This window comes from Branchiostoma lanceolatum, chromosome 10 (genome assembly GCF_035083965.1).
Source record: "Branchiostoma lanceolatum isolate klBraLanc5 chromosome 10, klBraLanc5.hap2, whole genome shotgun sequence".
Classification (NCBI taxonomy): domain Eukaryota; kingdom Metazoa; phylum Chordata; class Leptocardii; order Amphioxiformes; family Branchiostomatidae; genus Branchiostoma; species Branchiostoma lanceolatum.
Genome location: NC_089731.1, coordinates 5971362 through 5989536, shown reverse-complemented (window position 1 = coordinate 5989536; position 18175 = coordinate 5971362). Strand labels below are relative to the sequence as shown.

The 18175-nt window shown below is 41.7% G+C and overlaps 2 protein-coding genes across 2 annotated transcripts in view; one reads left to right on the top strand and one right to left on the bottom strand.

Annotated features, from left to right (window-relative positions):
• LOC136443579 (caveolin-2-like) overlaps window positions 1-18175 on the bottom strand; it is a 144790-nt gene that overhangs the window by 32587 nt on the left and 94028 nt on the right. The window lies entirely within an intron of this gene.
• LOC136443569 (metabotropic glutamate receptor 3-like) overlaps window positions 12393-18175 on the top strand; it is a 31336-nt gene continuing 25553 nt past the window's right edge. The window contains exon 1 of the mRNA XM_066440853.1: window positions 12393-13310. Within this exon, the coding sequence (XP_066296950.1) occupies window positions 12777-13310 (534 nt within the window). The 5' untranslated portion in view covers window positions 12393-12776. The remainder of the gene's footprint in view (window positions 13311-18175) is intronic.

The window sequence follows — 18175 nt, the reverse complement described above, 5'->3', positions numbered from 1 at the left end:
GATCTGACATGCATATTCTAGAGTAGGCCGCACAAACCCTACATACACTAATGCTATGTAAATAATCAGAGTCAAAGGCCGTGTTTCATGAGACACCTAAGCATGTACAATGTACGGTTTGCTTTGCTTACAAAAGTCCCAACAGCAGCAGACAATATGTTTCACTTTTCATACATATAATGGTTACTAAATGTATCGTTAAGGTCAAGGTTTTTTCGTCTTCAAAAGGTCAAGTGAGAACATTGCTGTTACAAACTGACCTCCTGAAATTCTAAAATGACTTTTAACCCCCCTCACTCTGTGTCAAAGTCGATTACAACTAGTCTGAATACATCGGCCTGTGACGCTTGGAGGGTTAATAGAAGATGACCCCGTCACATAACCAGAGGCATTAGTATGCTCTTTGCGGAAAGTATCTATTCTACAGTACACCGCGCGGGTATAGCCTCTGGAGGCAATGGTTGCTTCTGATGTATGCACGCCTGTGTGCCTCCATCGCGCAGTTCATATATATATATGTATGTATATTAGACTCTTACATTTTCCCGGGGCCACACTCAATCAACAGATGGTTCCAACTGCAGAGCGAACGCGGAGACAGCTACAATTGCTTCTTCATTGTCGCTGTAGCATCATTGCGAATACATCATCGGACGCATCGCAACGCATCAAAGTCGCTCATAGCCGGGGTAGCGTGCTTATCGCCCGTGGTTCTTCGTAGCGCAGGGGCTGCGGTGGCAGCTTTGTCGGCTAGCGGGATCTATAACAGGAGGTAAGTGGTTGGAACAGCTGTCCCTCTACAGCCGGCGGATTTTCAGGATTTGTGTCGTTCCATTTTCCAAATTGAACGTCATTTTTCAGAACAGCAAAATGGCAGCTTTTGTTTCTAACTGGGTCAACAACAGTGGTTCCGTCCTGTATCGTTTTCATCAAAGGGAACCGACCAGATAGATTGTGTGAAAGATGTGTTGAAAGGGCTGAGCAAAAGTGTTTATTTGGTACGGGCGTTTTGTTGACTTGTTTGTTGTTACGGATTATCTCAAACGCATCTATGGCCATCTAAGACTTTGACCGGGTAGTTTTGTTAATCAGCCTAGACGAAACTAATTTGATGTCATTGCTGACCGTTTATGATGACCGTAGAGGCAAATGCGACACAATGTCAAATGCAGTAAAAATGTGCGTGCGGAACCGCGGTGAGCATGCATAATGATCCGGATCAAAATACTTCAAGCAGCAATTGCTATTGTCAGCATTTTGTCGTTACTATTGCACTCTAATTATGGCGATGTCATTAATAATGATCAGAAAAGACTACCTGCTCCAATAGAAACTACAAATATCGTCCGAAAAATATGCCACACTATGTAATTGGTACCCAAGCTTTTAGCATCCAAGGACCAACCTCTTTTTTCCTTTACGCGAATTCCTATAGAACTAAAAGAGCATGAAAATGTGGTGAAAATGAACATTCCCAAACGACGTTATAGACGATAAACGCCTAAACGCGCAATCAGCAAAACAGCCAAAGACAAAGTGGTCATTTGTCGTCATCGTCACGATGCTGTATATGATTAATGGTTTATAGATCCTTTACCTTCCACTGTAGCCAACCACCTGGATTGAGGTGGGTTTTACAAATTGTGTCGTAAGCGTTTAATATTTAATGGCTTAATGTTGATTTCAACCTAATTTCTACATTGCTATTCATAATTTGGCAACATTCAAGTGCAAAGAAGTCATTTCCATTTCGAGGTCTGGTTTGGCTGCTGACATGAAGCCGAAATGACAAGAGCAAGAAATTGTAAGAAGCATGAAAGCAAAAGAAAATCAAAGGAAAAATAGAAACAATACACCGACCGAATGTTAATCATGCAGGAATTATGATGAGAAATTAGTAAATTATGCAGGGATTATGATGAGAAATTGCGAAAAGGTAATGACTGAAAACAATGCACCGTACCGACATTAACAAATATGCCTATTCTGAACCCAAAGGCATTTGTCAATAGGATATGTTCATGTGAATTCTGGCAGCAAAAATGATAATGTGGAGCAAAATCTATATTCAACAGCCAACGTCGCAACTCGTACTTAAATGTACCCATCATCATTGCGATAAAAGCCTTTTCCTGCTTCTCTGCACATCGCTAGTTCGGTGATTATCTCTTAAGTATGTACAGTTCTATTTGAGATGTTACAATCGCTGCGTGCCGCCAATTCCCTCTAGTGCCCCGTATGTCTCCACTTTAGGAGAGTTGCTGTGGCTGTCGTGACTAATCATAAAATCTAGCCGTGGAACAGTGACCAGACTTTCAAACATGGCAACGATAACGCTGGCTGCTCTTCAGACACAAGCCTGCTTTTGCAGTTTTGGCACCTCATAAAAATTTGAGGGACATGCAGGCCATGAAGCTTGGGTAAATCACGCTTCTAGCAGGAGCCCTTCCACTAGTCAGGCCAATAGAAGTTTGATGACCGACGTCTAGAAGTCAGAAGAATTGGGAACACTCACATCCTGTTAATTTATGCATATTTGCTAACAATTAGTGTCAGGCTGTATGAAAACTGTACCATGGTGTCGGAGTCGGTGAACATTTCAATGATGGTAGCTCCTGTTGAACTTATCATCATAGTGGTAAAGAATTATGAGCTCCTACTGGTACTTCTCATTTTCTAAATTAGTCTCCTGACTAAGAGTGGAACTGCTAGCCACAAACTCCCGGAGCAGGGGGTCAAATCAGCCCCTAATGGCGGGATACTGTGTGACACAGGCTACCAGACGAAGTTGGTGTGACACTGAGCTCCACATCTGGTGCGTAGTCCACTTACAAAATGCCTACGACCTTTCGTAGGTCTGCGGTAAGATTGCATGCTCCACCTCCATCAATGGAGATTACCAGGCCTAGGAAACTCATCAACTCTATATTGAAACGCGGCTATACGTGATAGCTTTTGCCATTAGGTCAATGTTATCATCAGAAAGGTAATATTTATCAACAAAATGGCAACATATGGCATGAAGCACTGACAACGCTTTCTTTTCCATCTTGAATACAAATCATGTCATTGGATCAATCATGTCATTGATGATCTTCAAGCCCGGACACATTTTTGAGATTCCTGATACGACATGTAAATCTTTGCTGCACTCAGAAAACATTCCGTTGAAATCTTCATTACTTCAGCGATTTTCGTATCGCTGTCGTAAAAGACCATAAAAAAAACAAGGAGATATTGCTTTTGGAATGTTAATGAGTACAGCTTTTGGCCCATGATTGCCAAAGAATCTGATGTCCTCGCACTTGTTCCTTTGGCAATCTGAGGGGCAATACATGTGGGTTTGAAGTATCGTTTCATCAGCACACTTTTATGTTTATCAAATATTCATCCTTATCATGTTGGTAAATCAGACCATCGTGAAAGATGCATGTGTGTCTGTTCGAGAGCATGAGGACCGCAGCAAACTTTATGTGCACATGAGAAGATAATTCAAGTACAAGTACAAGTTCGCAACTTTGCTATCTTTGTTAAAAGAATGTGGTATAATACATCTCTAGACTATTTGTAAGAAGATGAATTTGACAGATGTACACATGGAACAATGACGTACCATGCTCATGTCAATCATTTTGGCATTCACTTGTGCCTTATATTATTCCTAATACACTTTTCTCCCCAAAAGTTACGATGAGTTATGATGGCTTTTACCCAGTGGCTCCGCGTCTCCTGGATATACCAAAAGACTGCCTTAAAGGAAGCTGCTAGGGTACCAGGAGGTAGAGAAGCTTCTGTTTTGCTTGGAATTAGTTGCGGACTTTCCGGCAGCCACATATCAATCAAGGTGCTGAAATTTGACAAGCTGAAAATGGCTGGTCCACGAAAAAGTTTGCGTCGTCTTGAAAGATTCCTACATATTTACGCTTTATGCATTGCCACTACGCCTGAATGCTTTGAAAGGTTCTGACTGATGGTGAGTGGTATGTCTGGTGTACTGGGCCGATGTCGCTTTTCCCGGCCAAGAATCTTCTCTAGACTCTTTGTTGGGTTCTTGGTTTCTTGTCTCGGGTCCGGTGGTAGCTGCTGATGTCCATTTACGGTTGGAATCTTCTCAAGACTCTTGGTTGGATTCCATGTCATGTGGGAAGGTACAATACTCGTCGTACTGGCAATTCTGAATTGAATGGTATTCCTGCAACAAGAAGTTCGTTGCCTTCAGCGGTGTTAACATTTGTGTGGGCGATATACTACAAGTTTGATCCGCATTAAGCCTTGGGGTTGACACCCAAGTGCAATGTGCACCATCAGAGCTATGACTTGAGAGGTTCATGTCAACTTTTCAAACCACCATGGTCAAAGACTGACACTTTGCCCCGAGCGGGCACTCTCCAGAGGCCCATTAACACTTCTGGTATGAGGAGTTTTGCCACTGTCGAGTCCAATCGCTTAGCAACGAGTCTTCATCTGGTCGTCGAGGCGTCAACAGCGAACTCTTCAAAGGGGCTTGTTAACCGCCCGTGCAACCTACGGCTGGCAGGGGTCACATTAGTACTCACAACTCTCAACGTCGGTTCCTTTTAGTTCAAGCACGGGACGTCCATCAGACAATCTACCGTCTCGTTAGAACGAAATTTCTTCAGACCATTTTGGCATCTTAAGTGCCGCTTACTCCTTCAAGTAATGTCAAAGATGCAGACGGAATCCTTTGTAGCACGGCGAAGGCAGATAATCCTTACATGGCAAGATGATTGCACGCGATGCATCTTTGTAATGATGATTATCAGGGAGAGTTAAGTTACTTTCACTGCTTGAATGTCATCTTCACAGTAGACCATCTTCAGAAGTCTATACATTGCTCGTTATCTCACCAGCCAATTTCACATACGAAAGTGAAGACCTGCACCCATGACTGCAATTTTTTGCACTGGATCGGCTTAGTGATTGTCTGGATGATGCCTGGGAGTATTCGGCTACACGCATCTTCAACGTTGAACGGCTACGAGGAACAGTTCAACTCCCCTTTCGTTTTGTTTTGTTTTCCATTTTTTTCAGGGTACCTTTGGTAAGGTGGGTAGGGCGCAGGTGTACCATTGACTATGGCTAAATTGTGTAATAAACAAGAGTCGTGCTTATTTTCATAATGTTGTGCTACAGTTGTGTTCCGATGTTGTGTAACTGTTTTATAATGTTCATTTTGCCACAGCTCTTTATTGGTCAGAAATTCATCCATATGCTTGATGATGATGATACATTTAGTGAAAGAGTGCACTATCAGCTCGATTCTACCCCCTGGCAGTTTTATTTTACAACAGTATAGTTACCGCATCGCAACAGAGGTGTGATTTTCATCCGTACAGATCACAAAACCCATCATTTTCATGTCCCACAGCAATGTGCATTAGTGCAGAAGAATATCTTATGTTTCCTTTTAAACTGCGTTTTGTGACCTTTATAAAAACTTCCAGAGTGGATGATCAGATACAATAATGGGCTTTTTGATCACGTGTTGTCTTTAGGAATGAAGGCATGATGGTTTACAACCTGTTGGGGAAAGACTTGTTTACGGTTATGTGGATGTAGTCACCTCTTTGTGCCAAAAAACTAGTCAAGTACATCTTTATCTGGACGGAAATAAAACAGTTTATTGAAAAACGAAAAGTATTAACTCGACTAGGAGCACTGTATGGTGATAGCATCAGCCAACGTATTGGCAAGGCACGTCAACAATGGCCGCACGAGGTGCCTACTGAATGACCTGCATATTTGCCAAAGGAAATGACAGAAGGGTAAAGTCTAAGTTGTTTGATCGCAAATTCAAGTGAAGCGATCCACTTAATTTGAAGACGGAGTATGAGAAGTGGCGATGGTTGCGAATTGCCGTCCTTTAAATCGCGTATTAGTACTTTATAGGGCGTTTGGAACAAAGAGTGGTCGCAAGCGTGAGGTCCTAGCCTCCGATGCAGACTCCTCCCGGCTGTTTTCTTTTTCAAGTTACAGTTTTTATACTATTACATTTTCTTTTCTTATTGCTGGCCGGGAAACCCGAAACTTGAAAAAGAAAACAGCCGGGAGGAGTCTGCATCGGAGGCTAGTGAGGTCCTCGGTGATATTAAAGGCTGGAACATACTACTTTCTCTACTTATCATTCAGCAAGACACATCGTCCCTGTAAACTATTATCCTGCTGGTACGGCGCTTTCACAACTGCGTGGTCGAAGAGCTATAGCAAGGGCACAGCCCCATCTACCGCAAGGTATGGGGAGGATGTGATATAATTATATTTGGGGAAAATGTAAGAATGATTTTCATGTTAACAGATAATTTAGTACAATATGATATGATAAAATATATACTATACGTATTTAGTGTTTACAATTATGAATGGGGAGATCGAACAAAAGCACGCAGTTGTCTGCTGATCCCAGATGTATGTCCCAGGTGTAACACCCAAAGCCAAAGGCTCTGGCAGAAATAGAAAACTACATTGATGAATGTGTATCCCGGGACAAGACGATTCGCATTAGACAAAGCCTGGTCGGTTGGAAATGGGCTCTTTGGGACCGTTAAGTACTGATACTCCGAGCTAAGCCCTCTGTTCTGATTGGATATTTTGTATGATGATTAGTCAAACGTGCAGAAAATGGCTCTCCGAGGTATCGCTGTGAAGTGCCCATGGTGTTTTATAATTTGAATTTGAATATAATAAAAGGATACTTTCAAACCCGTGGATGAGTAATATTCATTTGTATGAATAAACACAGAATTCAAAAACTGATGGGGCTGTCGAATACATTTTGAAAAATAAAATGAATACTGTATTCGTAGATATATCTGATGTCTATATCAAACTATGTATCGTACCTTCTCTAATTCTTGAGCAATGAAGTATAGGAATGTTTACTAATTGCACTAATAGGACGTCGAGTTGATTTTGCACTGAAGACTGCAAATAGGTTGTAGAGAGAAAAAAAAAAGAGTGCGTACCCAAAAAATAAAACTATGATGAATTCATTTACAAACTTGATGAAACTATTTACGAATGCAGTATATCATTGTATACATGCGATATACAGAAAGTCTAAAATTCACACTATCATACGTTGAGAGCAGAATATGATTTACTTAAAAGTTAGCATTATCGGAATGAAAACGTTTGATATGAATGTGAACTGTACCTTCAATGTTCTATACCTTCAGGGTGTAATCATAGCTGAGGCTCACTTATATCAATTGACATGCCGAGGAACATAAAATAGATTCCATTCTATGGCGTTTTGCGATTGAGTGCCTCAACTATGTACTCACGATCCCCCTACGTCTACTATATAACATTTGACATTTTAAAATGTTTGGTGCGAATGACACATTTCTCAGACGGCGCTGCATAGGCTGTTATTATTAGTACCTGGCATTTGTTGAGCACCGGGTATCGTATGGAACTCTTATCAACCTACAGCACACACTGCCATTGTAACGGCCATGTAATTAGAATTTTATGCGTGTAGGAAGGACTTGTCCTGCGAGTTGCGATCAGAGAAGCTTTGTGAACGACTTAATTATGTGACAAAAGAGCAACGACCTCTTCTGATTTACGACTGCTGAGCTGTTTAAGGCCAAAGACCGCGGCGGTGTCAGGTTACATTTTTAGTTGGTCAATCATACACCATCAACAACTCCTTCTTCATAATGATACTATTGATACCCACGCGTTCAAATATAAACGTATGGATTTCAGTCAGTCTCTCTTACAGTGTTGACATCCTCCTAAGTACAATGTCTTACCTTCGGAATCATTGTTTCATGTGCTGATTGAATTTATTTGCGAAAATTATTTAATCATCCTGTCAAATCACGTTTAGATCAGAATCTTTACTGGTGATTTTAATTTAACGACTCAAAGAACGGAAATTTATAAGTCGTTACTTACCTCTTTTTATGTTTTTCATAATTACGAGCTATTATAAGCAAAGTGAGAAACATCATAAGCTTATATCACGTTCCTGAATGCCATGATATTGACAAGACACTTTCAAATCATCTTCGCACTCTACTGGGAGGTCGAAGATAAATAACGCGGGTTTATATTCCCTTCTTCACTTCCTCAAGATTACCAAAACTTCCCCAAAATACCAAATTCCCGGAAAAGTCCACCTTTTCCTGAAAAAGGTAAAGCCTATAGGATCAAACCAATCGTCACGTGCCCATACATAGGATGGAGGGACTTAGTGACTCAATGTAGCCCTTTTCCGAGCCTGTGGCGTTTTGGCTCATGCTTATAGGGAAATGGAAGGTACATGTAACCCCTCAATTCATCGCTCGTTTTATTACTATTTGTCATGTCACAAATGTGCACGAATTGTCAATGAATGATATCGTGCATGCAAGATGTAATAAAGCTAGTGAAAAATTGTTACCTTAGTCTTTGCTATTATACGTTCATTGCATTTAACTTATTTCCCAAAAGGACTAAATTCCTATATTTCTATAGAAATGTCTAATTACGGATATTGCAATTTGGCTAAGTGGTAGGCTGACGCAACCTAGATTCGGTTTGTGCCTGACTCACGGCAAGCAATATTGCTCGTTCTGACAAATTGACAGTTAGCGTTATGTTATGGTTTATATGAGTTTTTGCTGATGAACACTCCAATTTGTGTGCCAGTTGTAAAACATATTGCAAAATATGAGAACATCTATCAAAACTGAAAAAAAGTGAGGAAAACATGTATCCCAATGATTTTTTTAAAGATTTCTTATAGTCGCCAGAAATGAAAGTCATCATATTAGGGACTAGTATACGAGACGGCATCATGTTGACATATTACATTGAAGAGCACATAATTGTGCAACTTATGATGATGCGATAAGTGTACTATCAATGGTTTTCAATTCATTAATGTCTTCTCTCTTCGGTTTTCAATCTTCCAGATAATGTAGGTAAGGATTTTAAGCTATGAACGTGGATGCAGTCATGTTCATCTTTAACGAATCGTGGCATTCAATCACACGCCAGGTGTTCCGATCGCAGAAAGCCGATAATTACTGTGGGTGTGTCCCTGTCAGCAACACTGCTGCCGTGAATAGGCCTTTCTCCTAGAATCTGTACGAGATATCAGCCGCACTTATCACATGAAGATAAACACAATGTAGGTCAGGGTAAAAGTGAGGTAAAGTGAGATGATAACCCATATGCCATACCGAATGTTGTTTCATCAAGCTGATCATGGCAATGTATTTGAACTGAAGTAATCTTCGATATCAAAACCGAGATATATTTGGTATTCAAGAACTATCATCACCATCGCTGACCAGTCTGTGCGACCAATAAAAAGCAACGTCAATCTTCAGTGCTGCCAAAATCTCCACACTGTTTCAACTGCTATGAGATAGCAGCAGCAGCGTATGCGAGACCACCCATGTCTACTGGAGACGAATCCCTCATTATATCTTAAAAAATGCAACATCTTAGTAATCTTGTGCTCTGCGAAGAAATGAAAACCATCCCATTTTTAGCCAAAAAAGTAAAGAAGAAATCGTCTCAAAGACGTACAAAGAACATCAACAAGTTACTTTTACCATGGCTGCCTAGTAAGCTGACAACGCGAATACTCATACGAATACGGACTTCCAAGAACAGGCGTCCACAGTCTGCATCTCCTAACAGACACATGATTTGTTGACCAATTTCCCATAAGCTCACAAGAGGACCACAGCACGACAGGAGTGCTAAGTATTATGCGCTTGTGTACCATGTATTACTCAGGAGCAACTGGTTTTTGCTCCGTGTCATCATGGTTTCGGAATGTCCTTTTGCAAGCGGCAATGACCAAAGTATAATCTTCAACTGGTTCGTAAGAAGAGGAAGATATTCTAAGAAAACAGACGGCCTTAAACCTACGCTTGAGGCAACGTGAAGCTCATTTCTGTACATAGATAGACAGACAAATGTCTACAAGTATATTGCCTTAAAAAAAAGACAGCCTTAGTGATCCGACTCTAATGTGCCGTACGTCTCACAGTGGATCAACTTAAGGAGTAAACCGAGATCTTGACAGATCGTCTTAACCTTTCTACAACTCATTATGACTCTACAATAGTCTTTTGCAAGCAGTCGTTAAGACTACAAAACAGCCTCTTGCAAGCAGAAACGACCGATCATGAAGATAACATGGTCATGAATGCATTCTAATGCGCCGTATGCTAGCAACCGGATTTACGAAAAGGCCAGCTGGGACAAAGTTTAGCCCATTCTGTACCACTATTAACAAGGCTAATGAGCGTGATGTCTATAAACTAAAGGCCCCAAGAATATTCACTTTTAAGAATAGACGCTTTACGTGTCGCTACGTGTATATAGTAAGTACTAAGTACATTCATATACTGCACAGCACATTACCAGGGTACATTTGCCAGTGGTAGCCTGCAGGCTCTTACAAGACAACATGGCTTGCTCTAGATCGTTTTGACTCCGAAACGCCATTTTGCAAGTACCATTAATGGTGCTGAAGATAACGGGTTCGTCATCTAGTGGTCCGTAAGGAGATGAACATGTTGCCATTTGCGGCTGTATTGACCAAATGGCCTTGACTCTGCACTTGGGACAACGCCAAGTCTGGTTACCTTTATTAGTAGACCGAGATAATTAGGCCAATATTAGCCAGTGCCCATCAGAATATTGACTTCCTAACAGAGGTATTCTAAGTGTTTCTACTGTACTTGACTCAAGGACTTTTAGCCCATCCTTACATGTACACAGAAGATAACCAGGGCATTAGGACTTCTGGACACTATTTTGCAAGTGATAATGGCCACTTAGACAAGGGAATGGTCATCTAGTGCTTTTTGCGGAGTTACAAGACGCCTGAATTACAGATAAGATCTTCAAGAAGAGCATGTAGAGCCGCCTTTTGGAAAGCATACAGCCCATTTTCATACTGAAGTTGACTGACTAATCTAAAAGCCTGAACGCGTTGTGTTTTGTTCATAGTTGAATACATATTTGAACACCTTTTGCGACCACTAATGGCCTAGAAAACCACAGAATGGGCATGCATCTTGTGGTTTGTAAAGAGATAATGGCTATCTCTATTGCGGTGTGATGTCTGGGGAAAAGGCATTGGCCTCCCCACTGGGACAACGTTTAGTCCATTTCCTCACCATAATTGACTAATGTTGTAAGGTAGATGGTCTCAAATGTATTGACATCTCAGTCATCTGAGGCCGCGAACCTTTTAATGGAACGAGTTCTTAGTCGTAGCGAAACGTGTATTGTTTTCAACATTATCTGATATTTCCTATCTTTTCTAGTGGACTAGAGTTAAATTGTACAGCATATCTTTGCGTTTGACCACCCGATGAAATGTGCAGTAATACTTCGATTTGATGTTGTCATTTCTTGCAGCGTACGTTTTCCGACCGGTGCCATATTTTGCCCGTTGCCGGTGCTTTGGTGACATCAGGTAGTGATAGCAAGCAGACAACAGTCCATACGGTCTAGCGATCAAGAAAAAAATCAAGGTAAGCAGAGGCAAGTGATAAACATTTGGAAGCCTTGGGATAAACTAGTATGATTCAGAATATGATTGAAACAATCTGTTTTTTACCTTCGCCAAGAAGGTTATGTTTTCGTCAGCGTTCGTCTGTGTGTCCTTCCATCTGTCAACACGATAACTCAAGAATGTCTGGATGGATTGTCCTGATACTTGCCTAACTTGGTATGTGGGTAGGTCTTCGTTATTGAAACAATATGTTTTTTTGGAAATATTCCAAAACAATTGTAAAGCAAGGACACAGTGCTTCTGGTTCAGGTCGTTCATCTGTGATCTCATTACCTCGGACACAACGCTTACACCATGTCGTACATCACTGGACGACAGGATAAGTGATCGTCAATTGATTGAAAACAGCAGACTGTGTCTGGAAATTGTAATGAAGCGCTGTCGTGCTCTGCAAACTGATGCGGATTTGTTGACAGTACGTAACGTTTACGTACCTTTTTCAAATATATAAGCGCATTTACCACAGACAGGATACATCAACACAACATTAGTACTGTTTTAAAATGAACAACTATGGAATGCTGTCGTGTTTTGAAAACTAAGGCAATGGTTCACTCTACAAACATTCTGGTGATACAAACATGGGGACAAACATGCAAAAATATTGTCTTTGAATATTCAACCTATTTTAAGGTTCATCTGTATACGGGTCGAGTCGTAAACCTCGCATGTCCTTGCATGTGTAACTTAATACACGGGAAGTGGCGCGTTACAAAATTTCCGCTCGTAAAAATCTCCCATAGAGTGAACGATTCCGCCCCTAAACATAGCGTAGTTAAGATGCACTTCACGCGTCATGCCTCGTCTGATATATACCAGGGGTGCAGATAAACAGGTTTCCTTTATTATCCAACAGGTGAGTTAGACAACGTCAATCCTGCGTTGCGACGTGGGGCGTCGGCAGCTGGTGACGTCGATGGGGATGGAAAGCCCGGTGTGTTCGTCACCAGGGGTGACGACAATAAGCCTGATCACGTGAGACGTTTCGAGACTTGGGCGACCGTTCCCATTCCGCCGTGTACATGCCGGAAACCAAGGGGGCTTAGGAGGCCGTACTGAAAAAGCTGAGAGGAAAAAGGGGCTCTTACTTATAGGATTCTACCCAAAACCGAACGATACTAGGGGGCGGCTTAGAAAGCGAGCAGCGAGAAGGTTAGACACGTTCTACAGCTCAACAGAAAAATTGCAGCAAGGAACAGAGAGAGGGGTGGCAAGAAAGATGTGGCACTATCGGAGGGCAGCTCTGCTGTGTTTCATGATCTTGGCCTTGAGGTACGAGCCCGATACATCACCGGGAGGTGTCAGAACTGTGGCGGGAAAGAAGACGGATGTGTGGCCGAGAAAACGCGTAGCCCGAGTCGATGGAGACGTGATCCTCGGGGCCCTGTTCCCCGTGCATTCCCGTTCAGACGTGCACACATGCGGACCCATCATAGAACAGGAGGGGATCCAGCCGCTAGAAATGTTACTCTTCACTCTGGACAAGATCAATCAGAACTCCACGTTCCTTCCGAACATCACCATCGGGGCTCGGATCCTGGACAGCTGCGACTCGGACGCGTACGCTCTCGGGCAGGCGGTGGAGTTCATCAAGGGAGCCATGACGGACTCCGGGGACTCCGAGTACGTGTGTGTGGACGGGTCCTCCCCGGTGGTGAAGGAGCGGCACCCCATCGTCGGCGTGATCGGTGGAGCCTCCAGCGTGGTCTCCATCCAAGTCGCCAACCTCCTCCGCCTCTTCAAGCTACCACAGGTGGGTGTTTATCCTTACTATCACCATCAGTAACTGTTGCATAAGGGAATTATTACTGCGCGTTTTCGAGCTTTCAAATTGTATTTCTGATGATTGTTTTAGCACATTGTGATCACCTCAGCAAAAAACCTGCAGTAACTGCTGTCCTGTTGAGAGGAACACTACAACGCTGCTATTCACACATATCGATTTTTAGCCTACTCCGTAAACGAAACGCCGTGGACTGACAAATAAAAAAAGCGATTGAAATGTAATTTCCTGTGTGGATAGTAGGAGGCCTCGAGAGGAAACTTTTCAACAGTACGGCCGTAGCAAATTTTGGAGGAAATTTCGTAACCAAAGAAGCATGGACAGTGTCGATAATAGAAATCGATGAACAGCATGAAAAAGAGTAGTTGTCATACACTGGTACACGGCGTTTATTAAATGATAGCTACAATATCGTTACCAGGATTAATACTTAATTTAATCCAATTTGACATTAGCCATATATAAGCCAATTCACATAGCGTATTTTATCGAGTCGTATCACATCGCATTGTGCCACGTTACATAAGATCGATACTGCCATATTAGGCTACTTTACCCCAGCTGATCCTTAAATTGCGATAACTAAATTAAATCTGATCGTTAAGGGCACGTTAAATAAAGTATTCGTTAAGTATACGAAAGCATAATTTCATTAATATGCAATATTCACGCATGCACGGAACAAAGCATGGGAACACGGGTTGTTGTGTGGTCTTCTGTAGTGCTGGGGAATACGATCGAATCGTTGGGTCATAAATGTCTCATTCTATACAGAAATGTATTTTCCCGTCTGTCAAACCTGTCATGTTAAGTTCTTATCCCTTGATGGTGCTTGAGCAGCGATGCTTAATCATTGCAAGTCGATTCAAATCTATGGGATAGCTGTATCTCATTTTGACAGCATTATCACCGTGTGTCAAACAAGTCATGTTAAGGATCTTTCCGAACTCAATATTCGTCAGAAACGTCCAAGATAATCTATTAGAAATCCCAATAACACGGGCGAGAGCTCTGCAGATTTCTCATCAGAAATACAAAGTGTCCAGTCCGACAGCGAGTGACCCTAGGATCGAAAGGTCAGTGCCGACAGGGTATAGGGTATGTAAGATTTACAGGTTTTAACTGTGAACGTAATGGAGGTTAGCAAGGGTGAACAGCGGCGTAACAAACGTGATACGTACGAGGGGTGATTATAGAAAGACATTGGTCCAATCGTAACATCCTCAAAACCATATGCAAATTGTATGTACTTAACTTATCCAAGTCTTTGTGTAGTTATTATAGGCAAACTGAAGCACCAGTTCTGGTAAATCAGGATAGAATCATGAGGATGGTTATAATCGAAAATCAAATTTTCTTCATATTCGTAACAATCGCGTAACAGCTGATCATGTGATTTTCAGAAATACTGGCAAGTTAATAGCGGTTTAGACGTTTGGGCTAAGCGCAGTATTATTTGGGCATTACTCAACATGTTCGCAGTACGGCCACCATTCATCGGACCTGCTATTGTTTGCATTCTATCCTGAAGCAGCAATTGTCTCTGTTTTCTTGCCTAGGTGTTGAATTGCAGATCACTGGGAAAAATAAAGAATGATGACTGAACGTGTCAGTCTTTTCAAACAAAAATTGAAACGTGTTGTTTCCCACGAACTATTGCGGAAAGGATCATGTTGGCATTTAATACGTAGGCATCGCTTCATTTGCATCAAGTCTGAACAAAACAATGTACAATAGAGTTTTGATATTCTTCTGTTGTTAAAGATTTCTGACAACGACAGTTACTTTTATATCTCTGATTCAAGTTGTGATCGCATTTCTGAATAGTTTCAGTAAAACCACTAGCACTTGGCTCGCTGCCTTGCTGGTTTCGCGTATTTGCTGCAGCATGGTGAGCGAGGGTCACCGGCACGTTTAGAAAGGGTCGATACTAGCTGTCACCACCGGCTAGTCGGCCTTTTGTCACTACATCCATTTATCAGATAGTTTTGATGGAGAAGAAGAGATTACGGCGGGGATGACGTTCTGGAACGCTAAGTGCAATAACTACAGTCATTTCAGCACCTCGGAAAGCAATATAGACTTTTTGTCGTGCATGAGCGCTTACGTGTCAAGTTTTGTGTCCTTCTTGTTCACCATTCTTTTACATGTTAGGTGTTAAGTGCTTTTCCCAAGGTAGACTGCTAGGGATCCTAATCCTAAACCTTTAGATTCTAAGTCAACAACCCTAACCATAAGACTACGGACTCCGATTAATACTTGTTCAAAACACCTCTTGTTGGACCACAGCCAGCGGTAAAATACATGCAAATTGAGTGGATTATGGCTGAAAGACATAATCATAGATTGTAACGTCAAAACACAGCTGCACAAGACTTGATATAGACACAGCTATACGTGCCGGTAATGTGCAATCAGGAGACGACCCACACAGTAATCAGCCACCCGCCACTACAGATAATTGACTTCCCTACTGCAGTAACGTAAACACATCTGTTGCGACATCTTTGCAGGTCAGAGAGCCATTCTACGGCAAACATTTTCTTTAAGACGTGTCCTTGAAGGATAATCACGAATCGTGAGCTAATTTCACGACAAAATGCGTAACTATGCCGTGTAAAGATAACTGCGTGTGCAGCAGGCGTTGCAGCCGATTGGATTAGATAGCGACAGCTCTAAACATTTTGGTATTACATTGACAAAATTATTCAGTATTCCCTAGGTTCTAAAGCTATTATCGCCCACTGCCTCTACGGTATGATGTACTTGTGGACGTACCAACTAATAAGTATCTAATGCCAGCTCAGAAGAGGACTAGATATAGTCAAGTACCAGAGTTATCAGCCAAGGATTGATGTGTTCAAAAATTCGTATTATACAGCAGAATGGAACTCGTTGTCATCAAGTACTGTAGAAGCATCCTCACTAAGTAGCTTTAAAGAACGGTTGCAGTCAGATATGCAAAGACTAGGTGTAACAGACCGTTCGGTGTAATATGACCAGCTGCTTCCGCGCCGCGTGCCTGCAAAGCTGGTGTGTTACGCCCAATGGCGGTTATACCGGCTATGTAAATACAGATACATATGCAGTATTGATCATTTAGCTGTATGATATGGATTCCTCAACAGAATCCTACTGCCAAAGGGGACCGACATTTGATAAGTTGCAGGACCTACATGAAGGATCAAGTATCAACTCAATCGATAAAATCTATCCGGTGGGAATTAAGTGGTTAATCAAAGAATTAAACTGATTTATTGCAGGAAGAATTACGTGCGACAGTTTCAACTTCTCAAGGAGGATCTTTATCGACCATTTAGTTTTGACCGAAGGAAGGCTTTTGGAAGAGCTCTAAAAGGAAATGTCCCTCTGCTCGACGCAAAGGATGCAGGGGGGGGGGGATTGTAAAACTACAGGTTCTGTAACCACATTGCAGTTTCTTATAAACTACACTAGATTCGGGTGCGCTGCAATGGGAGGATCAACTGGCATGTCGTATGTGTGACAAATCAAATGCAACATGAAGTATGGCCACATGTTAACCGCTCGTCTACGGTATTGTTCAGTGATGAAACGACTATTTATCGATAAATCCTGGTCTTTCAATTCAGATAGGCTATGGATTCAAATCGTTTGTTATGTATTCCATCTGTTCAGCGTTGGTTATTTCTTTCATGATTAAGCAAATTCAATAAACCATTGAATCGTATGGCTTGAATAATGGCGGTAGCACATCTGGTGTTGTCAGTACATACGCACTTGATCCTGGTCTGCCCAGCAGCATACCAAAGCTATGACTTACCGATTTGAATTCAGTGTAAAGCCCGGCCATCTGGCGATGACTGCAAAGGTGCAGTCAAAAGACCATGCCCATGAAACGGGCCGATTATAAAAGACCCCTTGGCATCTGACATTTTCCTTGCGTGAATGTAAGGCTTTATGGTGTTGCTTTCGTTAGGTTCGGTGCCATTGAAAGTTTGATTTCTAAAGCTCAGTGTGGCTGCCTTCTTTCAAATAAGGAAGGTTAAATGATTAGATGCCATCTTGCTAATACTGTATATTCTACCATTTGTTTGGGTCTCTTCATCGATCAGTCACATTAGGTTGGGAAAATACAAAACTGGGACAATTTGTTACATTGGATGAAGCGCAAACACGGTGAAATATTTAGAGTTTTTTTTTTTATCTTGTCTAATTGTATGTCACTAATTATGTTAATAAACTTTTGATATACATTTATGAGTACATTTATCACTTCCTGTCACTGTATGGTGAACGTGACAAGCATGTGGAAAATGATTACTGCAAAACACAGACAAATAGACAGTAAAAAAATCCGTCTCTGATTGACCCCGTGACCTGGAATGTCTGCCATGTCTGCAGACCTGCTAAACGAACAGTTTTACAACATCTGAACTCAACTTTCTATCACTCCCGCAAGTGAAATAAACAAACATAACATAGTCTTAACAGTAGTAGTATCGATCCTCCCGTTATGTTCCTGCCGTCCCGTCTTGCATTTGGTGCACAAATTCCCTTGTCGTCTGCTCAGTTGTAATTTCATTATAGAATAACAAAGCCCCAATCTGTGTTGAAATAAGCCTTCATGGAAATCACTTATGGTTTAATAAGTCGTACAACAAGCCCGAGACACGAGTGTGGTAAAATGCAATAATAGGTTTCAATGGGGTGGCAGAATCTTGGCGCGGCAGCAACTGTCGAAAGAATTAGATACGATTATCTCATGTTACATGTCACTACCGCAGGGATTTAGAGTCAATTACGATGCTGTAGCAAGATGAATTTGTCCCAGTACGATTAACCAAGATTGAATT